The sequence below is a fragment of the Thermobia domestica genome, chromosome 13 (genome assembly GCF_964235325.1).
Source record: "Thermobia domestica chromosome 13, izTheDome1.hap1.1, whole genome shotgun sequence".
Taxonomy (NCBI): Eukaryota; Metazoa; Arthropoda; class Insecta; order Zygentoma; family Lepismatidae; genus Thermobia; species Thermobia domestica.
In genome coordinates, this window is record NC_137466.1 from 180,731,762 (window position 1) to 180,759,631 (window position 27,870).

The window sequence follows — 27,870 nt, forward strand, 5'->3', positions numbered from 1 at the left end:
TCATTCGGAATAGGCCAGATGAGGCCCAAAGGCTAAGTAGAAATAAGGCGCCAAAGATACTGAACCTTGGCACATACATAATGTGATGTAGTCAGTATCACATCACACTCCATAGCTTTTTATTTCCCAGGCTTCCCCACGTACCTGTTTGACAGAGAGGCTGTTAACCCTGAACGAAAATTTCCACTCATAGCATGGACCAAACCCAGACCGTCCAGTTGGTAGATAGAAGTCTTACAGACTGCAACACTTGATACTACTCTCAGGCAGTCTAAAAAGCAGTGAGCCTTTTGCGCTCGAGATGTCCCAATCTCATCGTATATGACTCGCAGTGGGTCAAGGGTAACATACGCTTAATTCGATTGCTAACAATTTAAGCTAGCAGTTGTGCAATAAGTGTTGGAATTCTTATAATCAGAAATAAGGCATTGCGCCATCAAATGAGTGACAACTCTTTGCAAAACTGCGCTACATTTTACAATTTTATTTCGATGAAAGGCAAATGTTGCATAGGCCCATGAAGAAATTTATGCTGTTTGCGGGCAAGATGCGTTACCAAAAGCAACAGTCAAAAGGTGGTTCCATGAAAATTTCGATGTCCAACATGATCTTCGCATTGTCCAACCAATCATTTTAAAAGTGGATGTTATTCTGGCAAAAGTCACGCAAGATCAGCATGCAAGCAGTCATGACACTGCAAACAACTTACACAACCATTTGTAGAAAGCTGGCTACAAAAATAAGCTCAACGCTTGGGTGCCACATGATCTTACTCAAGAACATTTACTTGATCAAATTTCTACATGTGAATCTCAAGTGAAATGTAACGAATTCGAACTATTTCTGAAGCGATTGATTATGAGTGATGGAAAGTGGACAATGTATGACAACAATGTGTAAAAATGATTGTGATCGAAGCGAGGAGAAACTCCAGTCTGTATCTAAGCTCACACTGATGGTAGGAAGATTATGCTGTACGTTTGGTGGGATTGGGAGGCTATCGTGCACCGTAAACTGCTGGCGCTGGGCAAAACGATAAACTCGGATTGTGTACTGTCGATTATTAGCGTGAGTGTACCTAGCAAATCAAAAGCAATGACCGGAACTTGTCCATAAAACGGGCGTCGTATACCACAGTGACGTCCAACCTTATAACCTTTAACGATCCATCAGAAATAGAAATAACTTGACTGAAAGGTTTTAATGCATCCATCATGTAACCCTAACCTGGCACCCTCAGACTATCATTTGTTTCGTTCTCAGCATAACACTCTGAATGGTATTTAGTTAGTTTCAAAAAAGTCCTGTGAAAACTACAGAAGTACTACAGCGGCGGAATTATGGTGCTGCAGGAAAAGTGATAGAAGGTTGTTGAATAAAATAGTGCACAGTGGTTTCATACTGTTACTTTAAAATCTCAATAAATGTATTTTTAATTTTGACTTTTAAAGGCCAATGCTTTTTAGAAAATTCGATAATAAAATGTTAACAGTACGCAATTGTTCCGGTCGCGATGTATGCACAATGAAGTCAAACAGAGCACTAACCCGTGTCATGGTGACAATTGGGGAGCTACAAAATTCGCGATGTGCAGGCAGATCACACAGAAATCAAGTTCTTAAAATCAGCAGTTGGTCGGTTTAAGCTCTTCAAGGCTTCGTTCCATCATAATATTAACGCTAATTTTAAAGGCGGCGAATTATTACCGTGCAATAAAAGGAGCTTGCTAATGTTTAGGCTCCTTTTCAAATGTTCTGACGAAATGTACTGTAAAAATCGCCAACATTTTTAGGTATTAAAATTAGAAACAGAAAACAAATGTGATGAGCAAACTAGATTTTTGTGTTTCGAAGAATCCAGAACTCCGCCTTTTACAAAAAGCATATGAAAAAAATTTCCCCCTACAGTAAGGAAAACTGGCATATACACAAACATCTGGAATTTGATTATGACATTTCGTATACTGTAGAAATAAGAAAAAATGTCTCAATAAAGTACGAACAAAGGAGCAAACCTTCTGATTAGAAGATATTTATTTACAATTATCTATTTCACCTTCCTTCCTGATGAACGGCAGTTCAGTAAAATGATTTCTGTGGATTTGTTTCTAAGCTATGTGAGGTCGTGGTGAATATCGTACTTGTGAGATTTATCGTGGTCTATTCGTTTCACCCCATTCTTTTATTTCTATCAATTCTTTCATTATTATTCGCCTGTATTTAATGTTCATCTGTTTTGTCCATCATAGAATAATTGTAAGACACAAAGGAATACTTTTTCTTTTTAACCTTTGTAGTTAGCATTTAAAATTATACTTTATTTTAGAATGCCCTTATTTTAGAAAATACAATAAATATTTTCATTACATTACAAATTAAAGAGAAAATCTATAATCAAAAGATCATTGGTATAGAAAATTTGATATTTATATAACCTCGTAAACACAGGGTGTCCACTAAAATTCCAAAATGAAATCTCGTGACTTTTTGTGACCTTTTCTTTACCAAACTATAAAATTTCGTAACATTCTTAAGAGCGAATTTGGGTGCGAATTAGGCCAAATTTTCATACATGCAATAGAATCGTACTTTGCTTGTGATCTGGTAGCGATTAAAGACATTTTTGGTGGTGAATTTTTGACGTTTTATGCAACAAAATTTTCCAGTCTGTAGTTATATTTGTACAGATAAAGAAAATCGTGACCCAAAAGCTAAATTTCGTGACTTTTTCGTGGCTTTCGTGACCAATAGACATCCTGAAACAGCACAAACTTTTAACAGTTACTGAAGAAATTCGTGTCAGATTATGAATGTATAATTTTTAAGCATCATTATTAGAATATTGTTGAGTTTATAAGTAAAAAATCATTATGCGAAAATATTAAAGAATAAAAACTAAGATTACTTACCTTTGCGCAGATATGCTTACTTCTCTGAAATACTGACACCAGCAAATTCTTTTGCTGATTTGCTTTCTTTAGCAGTTCATTTCTCATATTATCGTAAATATACAATAAATAGTGGGTATCCTCCCTGGCATATTTGATCATTTCTTCTGGTAAAGGTCTGTAAATGCAAGAAGAGAAACAAAATTTATTTCATATTTCTCTCTCTTTTCTTCCAAGTGTATTGACATATGTAGTACTTACGACATAATGAATTTGTTATATATAATCCAGTACTGTTTAATCAACCCTTGAATATATTTTGGCTAGCAAAAATTCATCTTGGAAGAAAATTCAATGTGTGTAGGCCGTGGAAAGTTACCAGGACCCACTATGCTCTAACTATATAGCTACAACGAAGGTCAACATGAAATCGCGTTAATTACACAGTGCAGCATGTACTGCACAAAGTAACTTGTATATGCATTTTTAAAATTTAATTTCCAGTTTCTAGTGTACTATTCATATTGATAACAACACTACACAGTCTACAATAAATCTTACAATACGAAAGAACTGAAAGTTGACAATGGAGAAGAATAGATCAAGATGCAAATCAGCATCCTCGAAACTATAAACACGACGATTTATCAATTTGAAAGAGTTCGGAGGTACCGACGAAACTGTCATTGGAATTAATCAAAATTCGGACGCAACAGCTAACCCACATCCTTTTAATTGCTAAACCCTTAATACAAGTATATCCCCTACTACTTTACGATCCTAGGTCAGTACTGAAAAGTTCTATGTATCCATTGGCAACTGAACCCAGGACCACGCAGTCCAAGCACTGTAACTTCATCCATTTTGACTAAAACTATTATTCGAATAATTAATACTTTTCTGAGCAGACTATTAAAATTAAAGAAAGAGAAAACAACATAGGGACGATATGAGACTTAAAAGAGATAATAACGGTATATACAAACACTTTAAGGAAACAGGACACGATATAGATTGGGAAGGGCTCCAAGGTCTAGAAAAAGAGAATAGAACAATAATAAGAAAATGGAAAGAAGCGCGAAGGATTAAGAGAGAAACAAGAGAAAGATAAATGAACTGGACAAATGGACTTCAAATACATGAATTATGAGATAAGATTATAAGAACGAATGGAAGGATAAATATCACAGATATGAAAACTTATTACGTGAAGCAATAAAAATAAAGTTATATGATAGAACACTGAATTGAGAGGAATCTTAAAAATTAACTGATATTTCGAATAATTTATTAAAATAATAAAAGAGAAAAGTGAAAATAATAATGATTATAAAAAACAGTTATACTAAAAATTTAAAATGAAACAGTAAATTATAATACCTGATTATTACATATTAAAAATTAAAATTATAAAATGAAACAATTAACACTATACAACAATATAAAGTTAATGTTATGAAAATATTTCTGCCTGTTAACGTCTGATGAAGATAACGTTAAGTAAATATATACTCTGGTCAGAAAAGTATTAATTATCCAAGCACTGGTTTTAGCTACACGGAAGTGCACTTAGGTTTTAACTACAATGTATTCTAAGACAAAAATAATGATAATGAAGCCCAAGGAACATTGACAGAATACTTTCTGCATTTGGCTGATACAACCATCTCAATATAATATTTAGTCCTATTAAGAACAGTTACACCTCGTACCTGGAATTTTTGTGATTTACTCATACGGTTTCAGTGATCCCTAATTTTCTTTGATGACGCCTAAAAATCGCTAAACTGGGCAATTATTAAGGTTCCTCCCTTCCTGTGAAACTCTCGTCATTCAATGGAAAAACTCATACCGTACAGAACGTATCCTACATCATTTATCAGTATATATAAATGTAGTCCTAGTTTACTGACTCTGTATCTTATTGATTTCAAGGAAGAGACCACCCTACAGCACCACACTAATGAATATATAGCAACAGATGGGTAATAAGTTGATCCTAAACGTACCTTATTCTCCAATCTGCTAACTGAAACTGCTTGTTGGCATCTACTTTACAGAAATGCTTCAATAAATACGCCAAAGAGAGCTGTGGGTAATTCAACACCCTGGCAGCCTGATGTGTATCAAACATATTAACAACATATACACCCAAATCACGCTGCAACCATTCAATATCATAGTCTGCACCATGAAGTACCTAAAACAAAGAACACAAGCATATCATAAGAAACATTTATTAGATATTTAAAAAGGCAAACCCGAGTACCTGGTATGTCAGAATAGATCATTCATGTAGGATTCTTGTTTGTCAATTACGGAGAGAAAATACGAAGGGATTTTCAAATTTTATTTCTCATTTTCACGAGCTTTAAGGAGTGACTTAACGCCGATAACGTTCGGGAGGTGATTCCTGACACCAAGATAAACAAAAAGTGTAGACCAATCTGGGTTCAAAAGTCGTCATTTCGGAGTTATAGGCTGCCGAAAATAAGAAAAAATGAACTTTAAAGGTTAATAGTACCAATATTGTGGGACCTACTGTAATCAGATCAACACTTCACTTGGGAACTAATATGTGCCCTATCCAAATATAAATGTTTCAGAATCCTATGGTACTTCTGCAACAATTTTTATAGAAATAGCTGGTGAGTATTTCAAATTATATGCCCGTAGCCAAACTACCCCTATAAAAATTGTTGTGTAAGTACTGCAGGATTCTGAAACATGTATTTTTCGATAGCGCACATATTAGGTCTTACAAGGGACATCGCCCAATTGTCCGGCTCCGATTTCAATGAAATTTTTCTAGCTGATAGAGGTCATATATGTATTATTTGTGATGACAGAAATTTTTGCCATCGTGCATGTTTTCTATTTTTTTATAATATTTAACAGTTGTGATGTGGTTATTAGAGATTACTGCAGAAGTCCCTTACTAACCTTTGTAAACCTAGCGTTAATGAAAGAACAACCATGTAGATACATATAAGGCCTAGGGGGAAGTTGTATGGTAGGTATGACCTTGACCGCAGCCATCTTGAAATCCGCCATTTTGAATTAAGGTCAAGTTTTTTAAATGGGAATAGGGTAATATGATACATAATTTCGGGCTAGAATTTAATCAGCAAGACAATGGTGAAGCTAGTTTTGAGATACACCTATTTGGGAAAAAGTTACAGGCATTTAATTGTTCACTTACTACGTGCGAAAGTCCCTTACCTCCTCTTCTAACCCGCATATTAATGATAATAAGTGGATAAACGCTTCGGTAATACATATTATGCCTAGAGGGAAGTGATACGGTAAGGGTATCCTTAATGGCAGCCATCTTGAAATCCGCCATTTTGAATTAAAGTGAAGTTTGAAAAATGAAAACCATAGAATGTGACACCTCATTTTAATAGCAAATTTTCCCAAAAAGCCAATGGTATGCTTATCTTTGTTCTATAATTAACCAGTGTGAATTTAGGACTGCTTCTAATGAGCACCAAACGTCCATTATTCGATCTTTCAAATTGGCAACACTCCTAATTTTCACCGCATGTTTTAAGATTCCAACTGGCACTCTGCAACTGTTGCCATGATTCATGTTTCCTAATGTATGACATTTTTTAAGAGTTGCGATTTGACAGTTCGTGAATAGTGTTGGGATAAGCATCCAGCAATCTTTCTGAATTTTGAATACTTGCAATGGAATTATTTATTTTAAACAAGAATACATGAAGAACTTATGGACCTATATGACGTAAAGAAATACAAATGAAATTATAACAAATTGGTGTTATACGAACACAAAATTATCAGGAAATATAGCCTACATGTTGTGCAATTGACAAACAATAAAATATTTTTTAATAAATACAACATTTAAGAAACAGCAGCAATGCTAGAAAATATCAAAGAGGCATTATATGACTGTTCCCACAACATTGTTTGTACCATGAACATAATATGAAAACAGGTAACTGGTTTATAAAGAGGTGTAACTTAATTGAATGCCCGATCAATACTGATTATAAATTTTACAATCGTGAATCATCGACAACAATCGCTAGAAAACGACTGACTTTTTTGTCTGACTAGCTAAAAAATTGCCATAGAAAAAAAAATAAATAAATATACAATAAAGAAATAAATATAAAACAAAACAAAAGACCCTTGATCTACACAACAATCATATTTCGTTTTCCTTTTTGAAGTGAATTTTCATTTGATTTTTCGTGTCATCTACTACACAAGCTACGTCTAAGGTATTACCTGAGTGCAAAGTTGGAGTTGTTTCGTTGTGCGATGATTCATGTCAGTAAACGAGTTTTTGAAGGGCAGGTATAGGAAATAAATAATTACATGGCAAGTCTTCAAAATTCAGAAAGATTGCTGGAAGCTTATCCCAACACTATTCATGAACTGATAAATCACAACTCTTAAAAAAATGTAATAAATTTAGAAAACACGAACCATGGCAACAACTGCAAAGTGCCAGTTGGAATCTTAAAACATGCGGTGAAAATTAGAAGTGTTGCCAATTTAAAAGATCGAATAATGGACGTTTGGTGCTCATTAGAAGCAGTCCTAAATTCACACTGGTTAATTATAGAACAAAGATAAGTATACCATTGGCTTTTTGGGAAAATTTGCTATTAAAATGAGGTGTCACATTCTATGGTTTTCATTTTTCAAACTTCACTTTAATTCAAAATGGCGGATTTCAAGATGGCTGCCATTAAGGATACCCTTACCGTATCACTTCCCTCTAGGCATAATATGTATTACCGAAGCGTTTATCCACTTATTATCATTAATATGCGGGTTAGAAGTGGAGGTAAGGGACTTTCGCACGTAGTAAGTGAACAATTAAATGCCTGTAACTTTTCCCCAAATAGGTGTATCTCAAAACTAGCTTCACCCATTGTCTTGCTGATTAAATTCTAGCCCGAAATTATGTATCATATTACCCTATTCCCATTTAAAAAACTTGACCTTACTTCAAAATGGCGGATTTCAAGATGGCTGCGGTCAAGGTCATACCTACCATACAACTTCCCCCTAGGCCTTATATGTATCTACATGGTTGTTCTTTCATTAACGCTCGGTTTACAAAGGTTAGTAAGGGACTTCTGCAGTAATCTCTAATAACCACATCACAACTGTTAAAAATTATAAAAAAATAGAAAACATGCACGATGGCAAAAATTTCTGTCATCACAAATAATACATATATGACCTCTATCAGCTAGAAAAATTTCATTGAAATCGGAGCCGGACAATTGGGTGATGTCCCTTGTTAGGTAAAGTCAACCTGACTATAGTATTGGATAGTAGATTAGGGTGACCAGCATGTACTGATTTTCGCAGTACAGTACTGTTTTTTTAAAAAACTGTCCTGCGTGTTGCGAAGACGTTTAGAAAATCGAGAAATGTCCTTCTTTTTTAAAATGTCCTCAGATAACTTGTTTGCAATATTTTAATGCTTCATTCTCTACTCACAACATTTTAAGTCACAGGCATTCTTTTCCTAAATGATGAACCGCTGTGTTTTATAACATTCCTCAGAAGATTAGGAAAGTAGAACAATCAACAAAACATTATTTTACTTTTTTTTTTTTTTTTTTTTTTTTAAGGGCTTGTTGAGATATTTTTAAGGTAGGGAAGATACGAGAAACACTTTCTCTTGTTCCGGTCTGAATTTTCCCTCATTCCTTTTCCTTAAAATAACCCCACGTTCCGAAAATTGATTTTAAAAGTTTTTCCCTAAGTTTCCGACACTAAGTTTCACTGTACGTTCATAAAAATAAACCACTTTGTCATTCATCAAAGCATTTGGAGTTGTGTTGAATTCCTTCAATACTTTTCTTTAGTGCTTTTCATTTTAACAGAAATGAATGATTAACTTAAGGTTAATGTTAAATGAAATAAAAACATGCGTATTGCGGTCGCAGTAAACTATCATGTACTACTATATTTGTGTCCTACTTTTCGCTTGTCAAAATCTGGTCACCCTATAGTAGATAACATAGTATTGGAGCTATGGACCTTTAAGGTTCATTTTTTATGTCTTTGGCAGCATATAACTCCGAAACGACGGATTTTTGCATCCAGGTTGGTCTATACTTTTGTCTTGATCTTGGTGTCACGAATCACTTTCCACATGTTGTCAGTGTTTTGAAACACCCTGTATATTGATATATACAGACGGAACCTGAAAAATTAAACAAAACAATACAATAGAAGCTTCCAAACAACAAGAAGCAGAGAGGATTATAGTGCTGCGAAAACTGTACAAAATCCATGTGTTGGGACCAGTTTTTCTTTGATCTCAGCGTAACTGATAAAAATTAGAAGGCAACTGATTGATGCCGTAACTACACGGATTATGTAAAGACTTCCCTGAGTAATTTCAACAGGATGGGCAGATGCTCATTACGCTATGAAGAACAGACATTGGGTGGCGCGGTGGCAATATGAAGGGATCACTCACTTTTTTTTCCTCCTTTCTGGGATCTTTGAGTACATATGGGACACACTTAAAGAAAATAAAAATATGAATCAATTAAAGAAATGTATCATTAATGGTTATACTAAATTGATGAAAATATAGAATTAAGGAATTGTGTTACGTGAATCTGGCCAAGTTGTTCAATTATTAACATTGAGTATACACATTTTGGGTCATATTTGGTAAATAACACTTCTAAAACTAGGTATATTACACAAATAGTGTACACTATATTTTTTACACTCATACCTTTAAATACTTCGTCAGACAAGAAGATAACGCAGTAGAAAAAAAAATGAAAGTTAATACAAAATAAAAGAAAAATACCAACAATAATACTAAAAATAAAGAAATTGTAAAAATAAAATGGGTGTACGGGAAACAGAATGAGTACAGTAAAGTGAAGTTTACAGCAGTTAAGAGTAGTGAGTCGATTGACGGATAGAATGGCAATGTAAAAAACTTTCCATTTCTTTCTGAAGGACGGGGAAGAATTATGATAATATACGTACAATGAAGGATACATGTGTATGGACAAATGTATTGTTGAGACGGATATCATCTTCAAAGTACATAATGAGTATTGCAAAGATACACTGGTATCGAACATAGAACAAGTTTCAAGTTTAGAATTCGTTGGAGGTGCGAGATATTTTAAGGAACCAACGGTGCAAAGTAGAAGGGCTAGATTACAATACAGTAGAGCGTCGATTATCCGAACGTCGGTCAACCGAACGACCGCTTAACCGAACTGTGTACTCGCTCGCATCTGTTACTCTCCCACCCTACCGTCCATCATCCCCCTCACTCCCAAACCAAGTTTCCCACAGTAGTCGCCGCACTGAGCCACCGCTGGCGGAACATTGCTTCTAATGGGGCCTTCATAAGGCGCTGCTGAACGGCCAAGCCGCCAGTCGCTGTGTTTCAACAATCAGCACACTTCTTTTTATGAATAAATTTACTGTACAGTACTTCTTTTTGGCAAATAAACATGTACAGTTCGATTATCCGAACAAACCAGTTTTCCGAACACCCATGTCCCCCAATTACTTCGGATAATCGACGCTCTACTGTATATATGCACTAAAGCTTTATGTATTCAGTTTAAGTCCATTCCCCTTAATTATTGCTTAAGGATAAATATATATATAATACTATAATCAATTATAGTATTATGTACCTCCCCCTCCCCTAAGTTTTACCCTCAAAGTGAAATGATAAAAAATCATATCAGGCCAAAACATCATCTACGTTAAAAATTTGATCGAGATTGATCGTTTGGTTCAAGAGTTATATTTATTTATTTTTTAACTCCTCTCTGCCCCTCCCCTAAGTTCTATCGTCAAAGTGAATAGATAAATAACATCTCAGACCCGAACCTCATCTATGTTGAACATTTGATCGAGATCGATCGGGTGGTTCAAGCGTTATTAAGTTTTATTTAATTTTATACATTTCTTCTCTCCTCTCTTCCTCTCTCTCCCTTAACTTCTACCGTCAAGGTGATATGGCAAAATCCACCCAAGGTCCATGTTGAAAATTTGATACAGGTTGGTCGGATGGTTCAAAAGTTAAGTTTTATTTATTTTTATACATCTCTCCCCTCCTCTCGTCCTCCCCTAAGTTCTACCAACAAAGTAATATGATAAAAACCATCCCAGGTCCGAACCTCATCTATATTGAAAACTTAAGATCGGTCGGGTGGTTTACGCGTGATGAAGTCACAAAGACAGTCACTTTTATTTGTAATATTTTGACATATATATCCCCCTTCCCTACGTTGCACCGTAAAAGTGAATGACAAAAACATCCCAGGCCCGAACCTTATCTATGCTGAAAGTTTGACAGAGATCGGTCGGGTGGTTCAAGAGTTATTAAGTCTTATTCATTTTCATACATTTCCCCTCCTCCCTTAAGATCTACCGTCGAAGTGAAATGATAAAAAAAAAAAAAAAAAGCTTCAAAGGTTCGAACCTCATCTATGTTGAAAATTTGACCGAGATCGGTTGGGTGGTTCTAGAGTTATTAACTCACGAACATAGCCACTTTATATATATATATATATATATATATATATATATATATCTTGATTTTTGTATATCTTCCCACCTCTCCGTCGCCTACGTTGCTCCGTCAAAGTGAAATGATAAGAAACATCCCCCAGGCACGAACCTCATCTATGTTGAAGATTTGATCGAGATTGGTTGTTTGGTTCAAGAGTTATTAAATTTTATTTCATTTATTTATTTATTTTTTATAATTCTTCTTCCTCCCCCTCCCCTATGGTCTACTGTCCAAGTGAAATGATAAAAACACTCCCCTGCCCAAACCTTATCCATGTTGAAAATTTGATCGAGATCGGTCGGGCTGTTCCAGAGATTAAGAGTCACATAGTCACTTTCAATTTTATAATATATATCTATATATATATATATATATATAAAAAAGAAAAGAAAATATCTTGCAAGCACCTCTGAAACTGATTGTAGCACCGAATTTTATGAGCAGCTTAATTCGTAATTGTTTTCGGAAGAGTAAATTCATTACAACGATTAATATAGTTGAAAGGATGTATCAATATCTATCAAAGTACGCATACTACGGAGTGTTTTTTTTTTTTTTAAAGTAAGAAAGATACATTAAAAATTAGATAAGATGCCAAATTCAGCGCAATGCGTTTAATACAAGATATGTGGCATAGGTATTTTACATTATTGTTTATAGTAATAATATATCTAATTGAATCAAAACTAGTGTCAGAAAACTTTTTCTCTTCTTTATTCTGGACATCTGTAATCTATCCCAATCTAGTTTAGATTAAGTTTAGGGAATACATCAACATTAAGAGCCTGCCTTACTAAAAATAATACAAAATTTACCATTTTTCTTTTGCTTGTTTTTCATAAGTGAAAGGAGATAATGAAATGCAACTTACCACAATCATAGATAATGTCATTCTATTTTACAACAGAAAATATAAACCTGAAGAATTTTCAGTGTTGCCAGTCAGAAATTACAGTGTTGCCAGAATAACAACGCCCCTAAAATCTAAGTTAAGACAGCGACTAGAGGAATGAACTCAACTGCATTTGGTTATGTATCATGTTGCTTTGGTTTCCTGTGAACTACTTTTTAAATAATAATTTATTTAGTTTGTAATAAACAAAATAGTTTTAACATACAGTTATTAAAACTGAATAATAATGTTATTTAAAAAGTAGTTCATAGGAAACCAAAACAACATTATACGTAACCAAATGAAGTTGAGATCGTTTCTCTAGTCGCTGCCTTAACTTAGATTTTAGGAGCGGTGTTATTCTGGCAACACTGTAATTCCTATGGATAGCAACACTGAAAATTCTTCAGGTTCATATTTTCTGTTGTAGAATGACATTATCTATGAATATGGTAAGTTGCATTTCATTATCTCCTTTCACTTATGAATAAACAAGCAAAAGAAAAATAGTAAATTTTGTATTATTTTTAGTAAGTCAGCCTCTTAAATGAAAATAACGTAAAATATGTGCGTAGTTTTTGAGTGAATTTCAAATATGGCATATTATCATGTTCATCTTACTATGAAACTACATTTCCCTTGAATTACCGGTCAACTTTTAGTACTGATTCAATATAAGAAGAAACTGTATCATGAGGGATGTCCTGGAGGGTATGATGGCGAGAAAGAGTCGGAGTGGGAGAAGGAGACTACAATTAATGGATGATATAAAAACAGAAAGATCATACGTGAAGACGAAGAGGATAGCGGAGGACCGTGGAGCATGGAAGCTCTTCATCTGCTGCAAGTGACCTGTCAGTAAGGGCAGAATAATAATAATAATAATAATAATAATAATAATAATAATAATGATGATGATGATGATGATGATGATGATGATGATGATGATGATGATGATGATGATGATGATGATGATGATGATGATGATGATGATGATGATGATGATGATGATGATGATGATGATGATGATGATGATGATGATGATGATGATGATGATGATGATGATGATGATGATGATGATGATGATGATGATGATGATGATGATGATGATGATGATGATGATGATGATGATGATGATGATGATGATGATGATGATGATGATGATGATGATGATGATGATGATGATGATGATGATGATGATGATGATGATGATGATGATGATGATGATGATGATGATGATGATGATGATGATGATGATGATGATGATGATGATGATGGTGGTGGTGGTGGTGGTGGTGGTGGTGGTGGTGGTGGTGGTGGTGGTGGTGATGATCATGATCATGATGAAGAAGAAGAAGAAAGAAGTTCAACACGACCATCCCTTACTAGCTTGGAACAAATAAAGGACTTATTAAAAGTTACAATACTGGAAAAATAAATTCATCTACTTACCTTAACAACAGATGGATTAGTGAATACTTCATTCAAACAATGAAGTTCGTGGCGAAGTTCTAACGTGTCAACGATATAATCTGTTTCACGAGTAGATATCTGCATAAGGCATGTAATGCCTTGATAGGTGCGATAAGAATGATGCTACATAAAAGAATAAGATAATAAGTAAATAATTGATATGCAGTTGTTTTAATTATTAAAAATTAAAGTTACCTGTCAATACAATATGCAGAAATTATTATTTTTTTCTTTTACTTTTGAACGACTATAAGTTTAATTCAAACATTTTATATGTGCTTCTATCATATTTAAAAAAGGAAAAAAGAAAGAGAGAAAGGAGGGAAGAAAAAAGAATCAGACATCTGAAGTCTCTGATCTGAAATTAACTTTTAGAAAATGTAATAATAATAATAATAATAATAATAATAATAATAATAATAATAATAATAATAATAATAATAATAATAATAATATAGTAGTAGTTGTAGTAGTAGTAGTAGTAGTAGAAGAAGAAGAAGAAGAAGAAGAAAAGAATAGGAAAAGAAGAAAAAGAAGAAAAGAAGAAGAATTGCTATTAAATAATTAAATAGGATTCCCTCTTTAAAGGTTTTTTTTTTCTTATATACCAGAAATTTGGATGCGCAGTTTCTGATGTCATAATAGTTGCGTACTCAAATTTATAGTGTATATATTGTACAAAAGGTCCTGAAAATAATTGTTAGATCATATAATAGCATTTTCCAGATTTTATCTGCTCACTTTACAATTTTTAATTTTTCACTGTTTGAAGTTATTCAGTCAAATTCAAAAAAAGAGGGAATCAGTTCAGCACAGAGCCTTAGAGCGTACAGCACAAAATATGAAATAGAAATAGCTGATAGAATAGCACAATATTACAGCATTTATCAATTGGTGGAAAGTATTTAACGATATCCATTAAGAATTTAAGAATCCGGCCAAACATTAGGACTCAAGAAGGTAATGACAGACGGCATGGTTTCATCATGGCGCCCGTGGTACATCCCGAACATGTAATACAGGGTGTTGATAGTACACGCAGCCACACGGAGTGGCCATACAGGAGCATCTGATCGGGCCAGTATTCAGTATTGTCGATGAATGTCTGCCTGGGGTACGATATCCCACATTTGCTGTACATTTGGCGCACCTGACTAATGGTTGCTGCCGGCCCCGTCCCGTAAGTATTTCATATGGCTTTCATCTAGAAAGCTAGCAAACCTGGTTGAAGATATATACTGATACAGCACGCTGCATTGCCCTGTTGTTATAGGGACTCGCGTTATTCTGCTAGAAGATAAGATTCTAATGTTTAAATAACGTCGGAGGACACTAAATGATTGACGAATGTCCGACACATTGCTCATACTCCGCTACATGAGGACCAAAGTCAAGAGATATGGGTAATTTCTTGGCCCCATTAAAAGAATGTCAGGTGGTACATGGCGAATACTAACACACGCTGGATTTCCCGCTTATCTGCACGTCTAAGGGCAGGCACACGACCGTCACTGTGGCCGCAACAGAAGCAATTCTCATCGCTGAATTTCGCCACTCTAAATTCGCCTCGCCACGCTATTCTCTTTCGACACCACTAACGTTTGCTAAAATGGGTAGGTGCCAAGTGTAATCGTACGAAAGAAACGAATGAATGAAGACCTGGCCTTCAACAATCGACTGTTTAGTGTTCGTGTTCTCATGTGGTGGCCCACGGTGGCTCTCAACGTCGTGTCAGTTAAGAGTACCCCGAACGATTCTTCTGTTCATTCGCCTCCTGTTGCGATTCGGAGGATACGTCCATCGTGGAAATCATCTGCTTCCTATTGTGTGCACCACCGATGGACTACTGACATGTCTTAAAGAATCTAACTTACTATACACAACTAACATTTAACTTACTATATATTAACATCATCTTCATTTTCTTCTTTTCCGTACAAAATACAGAACTTAATTACACTGTTTTTACCTTAACACAATAGCTCAAAAAAATTACTTTTGTTGTTTCAACTTTGTACTGGCAAATATTACAACCAAATAATCTAGTATAATTTTTAAAGTTGTATCATATATCCTGTTTGGTGATAAAACTATATTCGCAAACCTACAAATTATAAAAATTCATTTTTTTATTATGAATAAAGCTATGTATATCCTTATCCAAACTTCCTCTGCCGGAATTAAGTTTTGGATATTTTGTGCGCAAGCAGAATATTTAAAATATATTCATTTCTGTTTCTGAAACTCATTTATATATGTCTTTTATATTTTGTTTTGGCAAACTAAACACTCAGAGAAACTTGGCGTGACTGCGTTTTGTATTATGGCATTCCTGATGTGTTCAAGGAAATATAAGTTAGTATCTTATTTTGTGGGATACGAGAAACAAATCTAGAAAATATTGGTATTTATTTGAAGCGTATCCTTTATGTACGCATATTACCGACCTAAGTTGATTCTTTAACATGCTTCACGTTACTGCTTGAAGAAGATTAAAAGATACGTAAGTGATATTATTGTATTTAATATATGTTCCTTGCGTTCTATCTGAAATATAAGAATAATGTTACAGTTGTACAGTGAGTTTATATTTTTCAGTCATAAGCGCAACTACGGAACTGGTAGGGATCTCCTAGAGGACTGGCTACCCCATCCCCAGCTTTTTTAACTGAATCTAAATAAATTGACTAGTTTGCAATTCTCGAGAGTGAAGGGCCATTTTCTTTTAATTTCTCACACGAAACACCTTATAACAAAAGTTAATTATTATTTATTATTCACTTACTTTTATTATTATTGTATTATTTATTGTTTTATTATTTTTGTTAATTTCACTTTTTAATTTTGATATTTACCTCTAGATCCACGGCAATTTCTTTTTGATCCCTCAAATCGGTCATCATAATGTTAAGATCTTCTGGTCTTTCCACTATTATTAATGGTGTATCTTCCACATTAGCATACATCTGTGGTTCTTTTTCACTTAATATACTATCTGGCGGTTCAAATTTTTCCAATTCAAGTTCATACGGATGGTTGTACCTAAAAGAAAAGTGTGGTATAACAAGCAACAGGCCAAAATTAATTTTAAAAAATTAAATAAACTTAGCGTGTACATATATATGACATGACATTCCTTTGCAAATAGTGTTAAATTCAAAAACTGTTAAAAAGGAAATGTAAAAGCCAATTCCAACCATAAATGCATCCCTTTACTTGTTTCAAAAATCCGTAAAGCACTAATCAAGTAGAACAATACTCATCAGGGCATTGAACGGTTAACTTATCGATGCAAGCATCATTTTAAACACAGAAGCTAAGTTTTATTGCTTACCTTAGTCATTAATGAATGAATCAGCAAATATTTTCATTAGAAGGATATAGCAGAGATTAATAACAAAAGCTTTTGATTTTAAACTAATTAATTAGTTGATTGATTTGGAGTTTAGCATCACTTTACAGCTCTGAGACTAAGTAAGATGTGAACCTGGGTTGGCAAAAACCATTGTTTTTATGGAAAAAACCAAAAAAAAACGTTTTTTTGGTTAAATAATTAGCTCTATGTATTTATATCACATATGGACAGAAATAAGTTTGTTTCGCCTTGGGGTTATTATGCAACAATCGCGTTATGCTGGAAGCGGTTACGTAAGAAAGCGGAGTCCAAACCGCTTCTCGGCTTACATCCGAGAGAAATTATCCTCCATTTGAACTCGAAACCGGGACTAATTGGCCACAAATGCGGTACGTCTGCCGACTCACTCACGAAGGACTCCTGATAAAAATACGTTGTACTGATCTTTGCATACTTATAAATATAATTGTCAAGAGTCATTTGAGAAGGAGATAGTGCACTGTAAATGTTAAAAAAATAAACAACTGCACAAGTGAAATCATTATACAGAATTACGTATGGACAATTTCAAAGTACTGCAGAGTACAGAAGAACTAATTTAGTCCAAATTAGTTCACTACAATTTTTATTAGTCCAAGTTCAAGAAATACGACGACTTAATTTGCATATGAGTAAGAAAAGTGAATAAAGATACGAATTATTTGAGTCCACTTTGGCTCTGACCCATTTATACATAAATAGATACCAAAGATGCTTCTAATTTCAATAAATCCCTCTTGTGGGGTTTGTATGACCCTCTCCCCCCAAAAAGTACGACATTTCGATGTATTTTATCAACAGTAAACATTAAACGAAACAATATTTAGAATTTTCCTTTGATTGCAATTGCATAACAATATTAACTAACTATAAAAAAATCACAAAAGAAACATTCATAAACTTTATATATATATATATATATATATATATAAGTTGCTTTTGTAGTATAATTACTTTGAGTAATGAATGGGGAATTTAGGTCTGAATATAATACGAATAATAATATACGGGAGGTGAAACGTGATAACCCACAAAATGTGTGTTCATCAAGATTTTACGAACCCTTACATTTTTACAAGCAGTTTTCGTTTTTTTTTTTTTTTTTTTTTAGCCAACCCTGATGTGAACCTACAGCTTAACGTGGGATCCGAATGAAATGACCTCCCGCGGGAACGAACCCGGGTCTCTTGCACCGAAAACTATCCAAAGGAAGCTTCCTAACTAATAGTGAACGCATAGTACACAATAGCACTAAAAATACAAACAGGAATCTATCTTTTGGATTCGAGACCTTACCTATCTCCAGCATCTGTTATTTCCAGTATTAGAGATAAAGGAGTCAACGCATTAGGTTTCTCTTTGATCTTGGGCTTGAATGGAGCTGTTGTGTTATCAATTTTATCCTTGAATTTAATTTGTGGTCTCTGGATATTTTTGGCAGTAAGAAGTTTCACAACTCGAGGACTGCTTGAATGGTTTCTTTCATGTTCTCCCTGAAAATAGCAATAAAATTTAAGATTTAATTATATTCTCGCCTTCATTTAGTCAACAAAATAAGAACTCTTAAATTATAACCATGTGAAGTTTTCATGAAGTTAACAATACATTTTATTAGGTTACTGGATAATTTCGCAGCATTTCTTTCTAACCAAAGTCTGTCTAACAAAGTAAGAAAGATAAAAATATTATACTATATTTTATATACATCATTTTGAGGACCTCTTTCCGGAAAATACTACCGCATATAATCTCGTCGCAAGAACAAGAAAGCTCTCCGTGGGTGGTTTCGGCAATGTCCGAACACTCGTATCCCCTTACTAGTGACATTGTAAGTAAATGTGTATCCACCAACGTTGCCATAGTTTTGGGTCTCTGTTATACTCTGATTTATGACTTACACATGTGGGTTTAAGAGGTCACTTTCCTCTCTTTCTTTTTCCCCCTTGCCGTGGATTTGGGATTCCATTTTGCTCTTTTCTCCCCCTCGCAAACGAAAGGTACATGCTCTATTTTGTGTTAATGCTAGTTAAAAAAAAAAAAAAGAAATAAAAGATTTTTAAGTACACGGCCACATCGCATATAATGCAAGAAAATTAATTAGGACGACCTATGCTTTGGTGTAGAATTTTATAAAAATAATCGATGTAATACGCGTATAATGTAATTATGTAATAAAGTAATTGAATATAATGTAATAAATGCAAAATATAATTAAAATACATTATTCATAAATTTCTGATCTCATGTTGCCCAGTGGCGTAGGGAAGGGGGGGGAAGCCCCCCCCAAAGAGGTCCGACAATGTACTTTGGTACTTTGATGTTTGTAATTTTTTTATATATTTTATGTTTATATATTTTTGTTTGTAATTCCTCTATATGTACCTATAACAGCACTTGTCCCCCCCAAACACACATCCTGTCTACGCTACTGATGTTTTAAGTCTTACGTCCCACGCATAAGCCGGTTAGGCTAAAGGAGACGGTGAAGATGAGAAATGCATGAAATGGTGGAATGAAGAAAGTGGGAGGAAACGGGAGAACCCCGAGAAAACCCATGAGCACGGTGTTTGTCCACCACAAAGTCCACACGGCGCGAGCTGGGATCGAACCAGGGATCCTGTGCACCGGAGGTGAACGCTCTACCAAATGATTTATGAAACACGAAAAGAAATTCGTTAGAGTAGTTTTTGAGTTTGAGTAGTTTGAGACAAATTTTGATTTTCATCTTTCAGTAAACTACTCGTAGTTTTAGAGGTGTTAAGAAAATTGGAAAATGACGCTAGAGAATCTTGTAAAAAAACCTTAAGTTTAAAATTATGTCTCGATACGCTGAACCGTAGATATGCCCTCTAGGCAACCGAACATATTTTCACTGGGACGAACAGAACTCCGTTTTGAGACATGTAGGGATCATCCAACGTACAAATCCGTTTAAATCTAATTTTTTTTCATGATTGCTATACTTTCTTATTTCCTATCGTCACTCGAAAGTAAAAAGAAAATTTTGTAAAGAAGACAATCGAGACTATCTTCTCATCATCACGAGAAAACTGCTGAGCCGTTTGGAAAGAATTTTGGAACAGTAGCACTTGGCTCAAACTGGGCTTTCCAGGTCTCTTTCATTATAATGAGTTTCCTAAGAGGTATGTGTCCTCCACACTTAAAATGATGTTATTTGTCATCATCATGAGAAAAACGGATAGATTGTTTCAAATGGATTTCGCAAAGTAGGTAACAGTTGACTGGAGTCGGATTTCTTTCATGTCACTTTCATTAAAGGCGTATCCTAGGGGGAAAGGGTTCAAATATAGAATATGTCAAAAGCTGTTAAACAGTTTAAAATCAATTTTTGAAAATAGCACTTGGGTGGCCTAACCTTTTATAATTTAATTTCCATTTAAATACCTAAATGCGAAAAAAGGGTTCAAATATGATTAACATTTCAAATATTCTCCATAAATCTACTCTTCCCGTGAACGCCGGTTCTTCAGCCAGTTAATAAATAATTTTATGATTAGCGGTAATAAAAATAATAATTTAATGTTACAACGAAAGCAAGTTGTGTCATGTGTGGTTATCACATTGCTTTCTTTATTGTTGTTCTAGGCCAAGGTTCCCTCTTTCTTAATTCAATTATCTAAAGATGTAGATTAAAAACTGAAAATTCTGTGTTTGATCGGGAATCAATCCGAAACAAAGCATATTACATTAACTATAATAGTAAAACAATAAATATTTCCTGGTGCTAAATTTCACATTACAATTGGAAAGTTTACAGAATTATGCAACGAGAAATCTTGACAGAATTGTCCACGATTTTCGTTTTCCTCTCAAACGAATTGTGAGATACTACCTTTTACTTATTATTTGTCAGCATCCTTTCCAAAATATTTCCCCATTTCTCATTATAATGTTAAAATTCATTCAAACTATACCTAGATCACTATTAAATACGTAAATACCTCTCAGCAATAATAATAATACAGTGAAACCTCCCTTAACGGACACCTTTCAATAACGGACACCTCTATAATACGGACAGATTTTTTTTGTCCCGGCAAAAATATATGTTCTCTTACGGAACAAAACCCTCCCTTTTACGGACACTCTCAGATACGGACGCGGACAGTCCTTTTCCTCCCAAACGTTTCAATAACCTCTTCATAACGGACAGGAATTATTCTCGATTCTGCGATATATTACAGTAGACACAAAAGTCTTTTCCCCACAGATGTATCTATCATGAGTCTAGACCGGTGAACCATCAAACAGAACAACTTCAAGCTGAACTTGAAATTATTTTTTTCTGCTCTCAATAAACTGCTTTCTGGTGGAAATCATAGAAAACCTTCAATAAGTAATAACACTCATGTAGGGTAAGTCGTGTGGCCAAGAATTCTATACGAAAGATCTTCCCTTCCCTGACAAATTTAGTCCTTTTTCCTCTGGGTCTTGAATTTTTCCCGACAATTTCATAGATAACAAAACAAACGCTGTTTGCTTTACAATAACATTTTCAACGAACAATATTTCCTCATACTTTTTTTTTTTTTTTTTTTTTTTTTTTTTTGGAAAAGTAACATTTTTCTTTTACTTATGATACTGGAATAAGTCTGGGTTGGAGTTTTCCAGCCATCCTTTTTCACTTTTTCTAAGAAGATATTCTTTGTGTTTGGGGATGAGTCAATAAACATATGTAATCACAATAACTTGCTTTTTTCATCCATTCCATGAGTACACAAACATACATACACACACATATATTTTTTCCGCAACTGTGCTGAGGATTTTCAGAGGACACTTTCTAATGAGTTTAACCGGTTAGTTGATTCCTAACGCATCTTTTGAAAAGGTCCTGAGGATTTGAAATAAATTAAAAACGCTTTCCCTCCCACCTTCCCCTCCTATGTAGGAATAAAATTATTACCATACACACGTTATCTTTTGCAATATACGAATATATTAACACATCCCCAGCAATAATACTATTTAACAGAAATCAACTTCTTCTTCATCCCTCCCAGTAATTCAAATACATACTAAATAGAGTATTTTCATATTGAATTTTACGTAGTTATGCTCATACATAATGTATTTACTGTATATTACTGCATACAGTTACCGTTGCGAGAAATTAAATTACTGTAACCTCTCTGTAACGGACACCTCTCAGTAACGGACAAAAATTCGTGTCCCATTGGTGTCCGTTATTGAGAGGTTTCACTGTATAATAGATGAGAATAGTTGTTCCGCTAATAACTAACCATGGTCATCCTGGGTAACTCGATCTAAACCCCGTGGCCTATACATAACACTGTCAAATACCGAAGAGAAAGAAGAAAATTTAATATTATGCCTATGTTCTTCCGGTGTCATGAGGAAAACTCAGTAAAAGAAAATTAATTTAGACGGCCTATGCTCTAGTGAAGAATTCTATAAAAATAATCGATGTAAAATATAGTGTAATTATGTAATAAAATAATTAAAAATAATGTAATTTAATAAAATGTAAAATATAATTGAAATACACTGTTTGTAAATTTTTGATATCTTGTTGCCTTATCTATTATGTAAATGAGAAAGTTACTTCTTCATCATGCATTTCAGATATTATTATTCGACTAGAATTGAAGATACTTTTATATAGATTAAAATCTTCCTCGTGTTTTTTTTTTTTTAATAGATGCATTCATGTTTATCTTTTAAAAAAATGCACAGTCCAAAATGTGTTTCTTGCCTTCTTTGTTTATTTCATTCTTTCTATATAGAGAACAGGGAGATGAACAAACATTGACCAACTGGCAGGAAATATGGTTCGCTCCTTCTTAACGGAAGAAGAAAGATATTCTGTTGGAAGTGTCAAATAACAAAACAACACGAAGGACTCGCAGCACGCAGGACTTTTTTCTTCGCCAAAACATTTAAAACATTCCATTCCTTACTCAAGTAACGGAGATCAGCTTTTACTCACCCCCTCCTATTTTAGCTGAGAGCTGTCATGGAGTTCGAATTTGTTGGCAACATCGGATTTCGGAAAAAATATCTGTTTCACTACCATGTAATGGGCGGAGAAGGGTAATAGGTCAAGTTTCTGGACCTCACCCTAAGGCCGTCATGAAATTTCCAATAGTATATAGGCTGTTGTGATACACTGTACGTCGAAAGGAATAAGGTATGATATGACCTTTTTTATGCTAAACATTCTTATTTCTGAAAAGCTGAATACTAATTAGTAAAATACTGTTATTGTATCACGTTGGGCGTTTCTTAAAATCAGAATTATTCTTGGGCTTATCACTATCTTTCTACAAACACTTAACTTTTGCACCTTCAAGGGGTTCATCAAGGATTGAAACTTACTTGTGGTTTTCACCAAGATACGACTGTTAAGTGAAAGGAGAGTTCTATATTTGACAACAAAATAATACTGCTGGTTAAAAATCATTTAATTAGCACAATATACTATTTTAGAGGTTAGAAATATACAATCTTAACGAAAATAATTGGGGGAAAATAAATAGGCTTCTGCGATCTACACCAATAGAATTTAATATCCGCCTCAGCAGAAATAAACGTTGGATGCTCCCCTTATAGGTAAAGCCTTCGGTTAACAGTCAAATATATCACCTACCGTCGACAGTCTGTTCCAGCTTCCACTCACTGGTCGGTCATTATTTATAACTCCCTCAACTATTAATGTTTCAGGATTTCTCCGGATTCCAGCCACTTCATCTAGATTTATACCCTGAAAAAATAGTAATAAAATGAAAACGTAAATCAATATATATTTATATAAATGCACACTATATCAGCAGTAAGCTTAAGCATTTTCACTACAATCTCCGACAAGACGTCTTTAATATAACCTTAAAGGAATTGATCAGAGTGAAAGCCTAATGTTCAATCCATAAGTTTATCTGTACAATAATCGTACAAAACATTTTAAACCTATATATAGCAGTCCGAACACCTCTTGTTCATCTGGTTCATAATATAGAGAACAGCATTCATTAAAAATTAAAAATAAAAAGCAATTTTTTCACACTACTTTCCTCGGTTTTCGAGTTAAACCTGATAGATTACATGAGTCTGAATTTCTAGTACGGTCGTATGAAAATACAAAACTGTATTTTATTTTTAATCTTTAGTTATACTCCGAAGCTAAAGGGATTTTTTTTAATGAAATCTATCAGTTTACATCCCACGATTATGATATATATGTTAAAAAACTCAGTGATGATAATAAACGAGTGGGAGAAAAATGGAAAACTCCGAGAAAACCTACGCACACAATGTTTGTTGACCACAAAGTCCACTTTGACGGGAGCTGAAATCGAATCATGGATCCCATGCACTGAGTTACCATGACTCTATACAAGTTTATTTAATGAACTATTACACAGATGTTATATCTGCCTCTTGACAAATAAAAGACAAACTGAAAACAGACCATAAAAAAAATTTCAGCAACTCAATATGCGCGATCATCTTTGCTGAAGTGGTTACAGATTCGATTCCGAACAGGAATCTTAGTCTAGGTTAGCAAACAGAATAAATTTGTGGTGTACATCGAAAGAAACAAACGAAATAATGTAATTTCTACAATATCAGTAAATTAAATGCAGATAGAAAAAAAGATTAAGATCATTAATGCAGATGGGATATCTATATACAACATTCCTTGGTACTCACCACTCTTTCCAAGATTGTATCACTTGTGTCCAAGATCAAGTCGAACTTTTCTTCCAAATCCCTTCGCATTATATTTCCTCTGACGCCTTGGTGACGCAATATTTGGGATATTCTGAAAGAATTAAAAGAAAAGCGGTAATTTCATACACAAATACTCCAGTGATAATAACCATGGAAAGATAAAATTTAAGAACTTTTATTACGGTGATCTGCCTCTTTTATGTGAATTATTTCAATGGAAGAACGCATTGAAGTTATAACTCAATCACAATACAAGTTTCCAATCTCTAGTGGATATTTACTACTAAATTACAAGCTAAACTAACTCACTCACTCTATGGCTTATAGAACCCGAAGGTTCAATGCCGCGTTCACAAAAGCTCTCCACTGATTTCTATCCTTAGCCAACTGGGTCCAGTTTCTACTTTGTATTCCTATCTCTGCGAGATCCATCTTAATATTGTCCTCCCATCTGCGCCTAGGTCTTCCTAATGGTCGTTTTCCGATTGGTCTTCCAGTCAAGACTTTGAAAGTGTTTCTACTTTCTTCCATCCTAGCTACATGACCTGCCCACCTAAGCCTCCTAGACGTAGTGATTCTAACAATGTTTGGTAAACCGTATAAATTATGTAGTTCCTCGTTATGAAGTTTCCGCCATTCCCCATTCCCGTTCCTCTTGGGTCCGAATATTCGTCTCAGGATCTTGTTCTCAAATACTTTCAGTCTATGTTGTTCTTTCAGAGTAAGCGACCATGTTTTGCAACCATATAGAAAAGGCGTGATTATCGTTTTATGTATATTTAAGCTTCAAATTCCTCGACAGAATTCGCGACAACAAGAGATTTTGAACTGAATAATAACACGAATTCCCTGCTTTAAGTCGACATTTAATTTCTTCGTGAATATGATTTTCGTCTGTTAATATGGATCCCAGATATTTGAAAGTATCCACTTTATCAAAAGTGTCATTTAATATTTTAACGCATCCATAATTTGCTGTATTACGGTCACAACGCACTTCCATGTATTTAGTTTTCTCTGCATTTACTTCTAAACCCATGTCCCTGCAAGCGTTTAATAAGATCTCTGCATTTGTTTCGATTGTTCTCCTGTCATCCCCTATTAAATTTACATCATCAGCATATGCCATAACCTGGTGAATACCATTCTACTCTAGGCCCTGGCTGCTACCTTTGATATTCCTTATAGCGTATTCCAGGACAAAGTTGAATAATAATGGCGACAACGCATCTCCTTGTTTCAGGCCGTTTTCGACGTGAAAGCTCGTGAACAAAAATTTTCCTACCCGGACTTTACTTTGCGATTCACTTAAACATATCTTAATTAATCTAATTATCTTCCTCGGTATTCCAAGTTCTCTAAGAACGTTGTATAATGTTTCTCTCCTAACCGAGTCGTAAGCCTTCCTAAAATCAATAAATAGTTGATATATCGGGGTATTGTATTCCCACTTCTTTTCGAGTATTTGGCGAATGGTAAATATTTGGTCGATAGTTGATCGAATTCGTCTAAATCCGAACTGATTATCTCCAATAATTTCATCTGCGTATGGGGCCAATCTTGCTAACAGAATATTTGGAAGGATTTTGTAGGATGTTGACAAAAGAGAAATGCCTCGATAATTATTACAGTCAGTTTTGTCGATAACTAAATTACAAGCATACTGTGTTATACTACTGTTCTGTGAAACAGAATCACTGATCTATACTACTGTTCTGTGAAGCAAATCACACGTCCTCTTGTAACACCCATTTACTGACTTGTAGCTAGTATTTCACTCTTATTGGTTTGAGCAATAGAAACATGTATTACGATTCTAGTAGTTTCGAGAAATAACCCTTGGTATCACTTCCATTTACTATCATCCTCTTTAATTTAGTTTTTCCGTTTTGTGTCCTTATAAAATATCGAGGTTATGGCAGACGTCTCCTACAATTAACGTGGATCCCGTACCACGACCGAGGTTTGAATCCATCGCATTAGCAGTTGCACAGGCCATTATGCAAGATCAACAATCACAATATAGACCGTCCCAAACCACACTTCCAATGCAGTTCGATTACAGAATCACGTCCTGGTTCCGGCCATCTTCCTGTTGCTTACTTTAAGCAAGATACGTGAATTCCTACTGAGTGATCTGAAACTGTGTTAGGGTAAGTGACGGTAATTGTCAGACAGATTTCACAACTTTTCCACGTTACTCAGCTTACATTAGTTTTGAAGCAGTTAACCTAGGCAGCAGTTTATGGTGCCAATAGAGTAACAATTTGTTGCCAAGAAATTTCCTGTCATCTCATAAGTTGATGAGTAAATATCAAATTTGTACTGTGTCATAATTATTTCCCTCCAAAAGGGTAATTATGAGACACTTGTCCCCAGCTTTCTGTATTTGATATTGAGGTATGAAGGAGTCCAATTGTGAGACAAAGAAGTCTTCGTTATTTTGTGTTTATTACATAAAGATATACAAATATTTGACTGAGTTACAAGAAAATAACTAAGAAAGAAAGTCGAAATAGGTGCTGATGTTATTCTAACATTTTTGTGAGTTGACTATAATAGCCCAATAGGCTATATTAGATAGTTTCAGGTTACAAAACAGGCTTATGAAACAAATTTAGACCAAGTTTTAGGCTGTTCACTATAAACAACTTAGGCTACTTCTATTTCTTTATGTTTCAGTATAATGATATGCAGCCTAGGCTATTTCAATAAAATAATGTACGTAGGTCGACAATTTTGAAAGTTACTAAGAAACAAGATTATAGAACTATCTAAACTACACAATACAGCTTTTTTGAAACTTTTAACATACTAGAATACACAGACAAATTCGTTATTTCCCAAATAGATTAATCTAGAATGCGCTTCACAATCTCTCCACATAAGGAAAACGACATAAAACAAAATAAAAAAATAAAAAAAAAAAGAAGTCGGAAACGAAAGCC

At 34.4% G+C, this 27,870-nt stretch overlaps 1 protein-coding gene across 1 annotated transcript in view; it reads right to left on the bottom strand.

Annotated features, from left to right (window-relative positions):
• The window catches only part of Rrp6 (exosome component Rrp6), a 65,593-nt gene that overhangs the window by 21,358 nt on the left and 16,365 nt on the right, over positions 1-27,870 (bottom strand). Inside the window, exons 3-9 of the mRNA XM_081737008.1 lie at positions 24,902-25,013; positions 23,841-23,954; positions 18,506-18,702; positions 16,671-16,857; positions 13,795-13,938; positions 4,897-5,087; positions 2,909-3,065 (exon numbers count right to left, since the gene is read on the bottom strand). Of these exons, the coding sequence (XP_081593134.1) occupies positions 2,909-3,065; positions 4,897-5,087; positions 13,795-13,938; positions 16,671-16,857; positions 18,506-18,702; positions 23,841-23,954; positions 24,902-25,013 (1,102 nt within the window). The remainder of the gene's footprint in view (positions 1-2,908; positions 3,066-4,896; positions 5,088-13,794; positions 13,939-16,670; positions 16,858-18,505; positions 18,703-23,840; positions 23,955-24,901; positions 25,014-27,870) is intronic.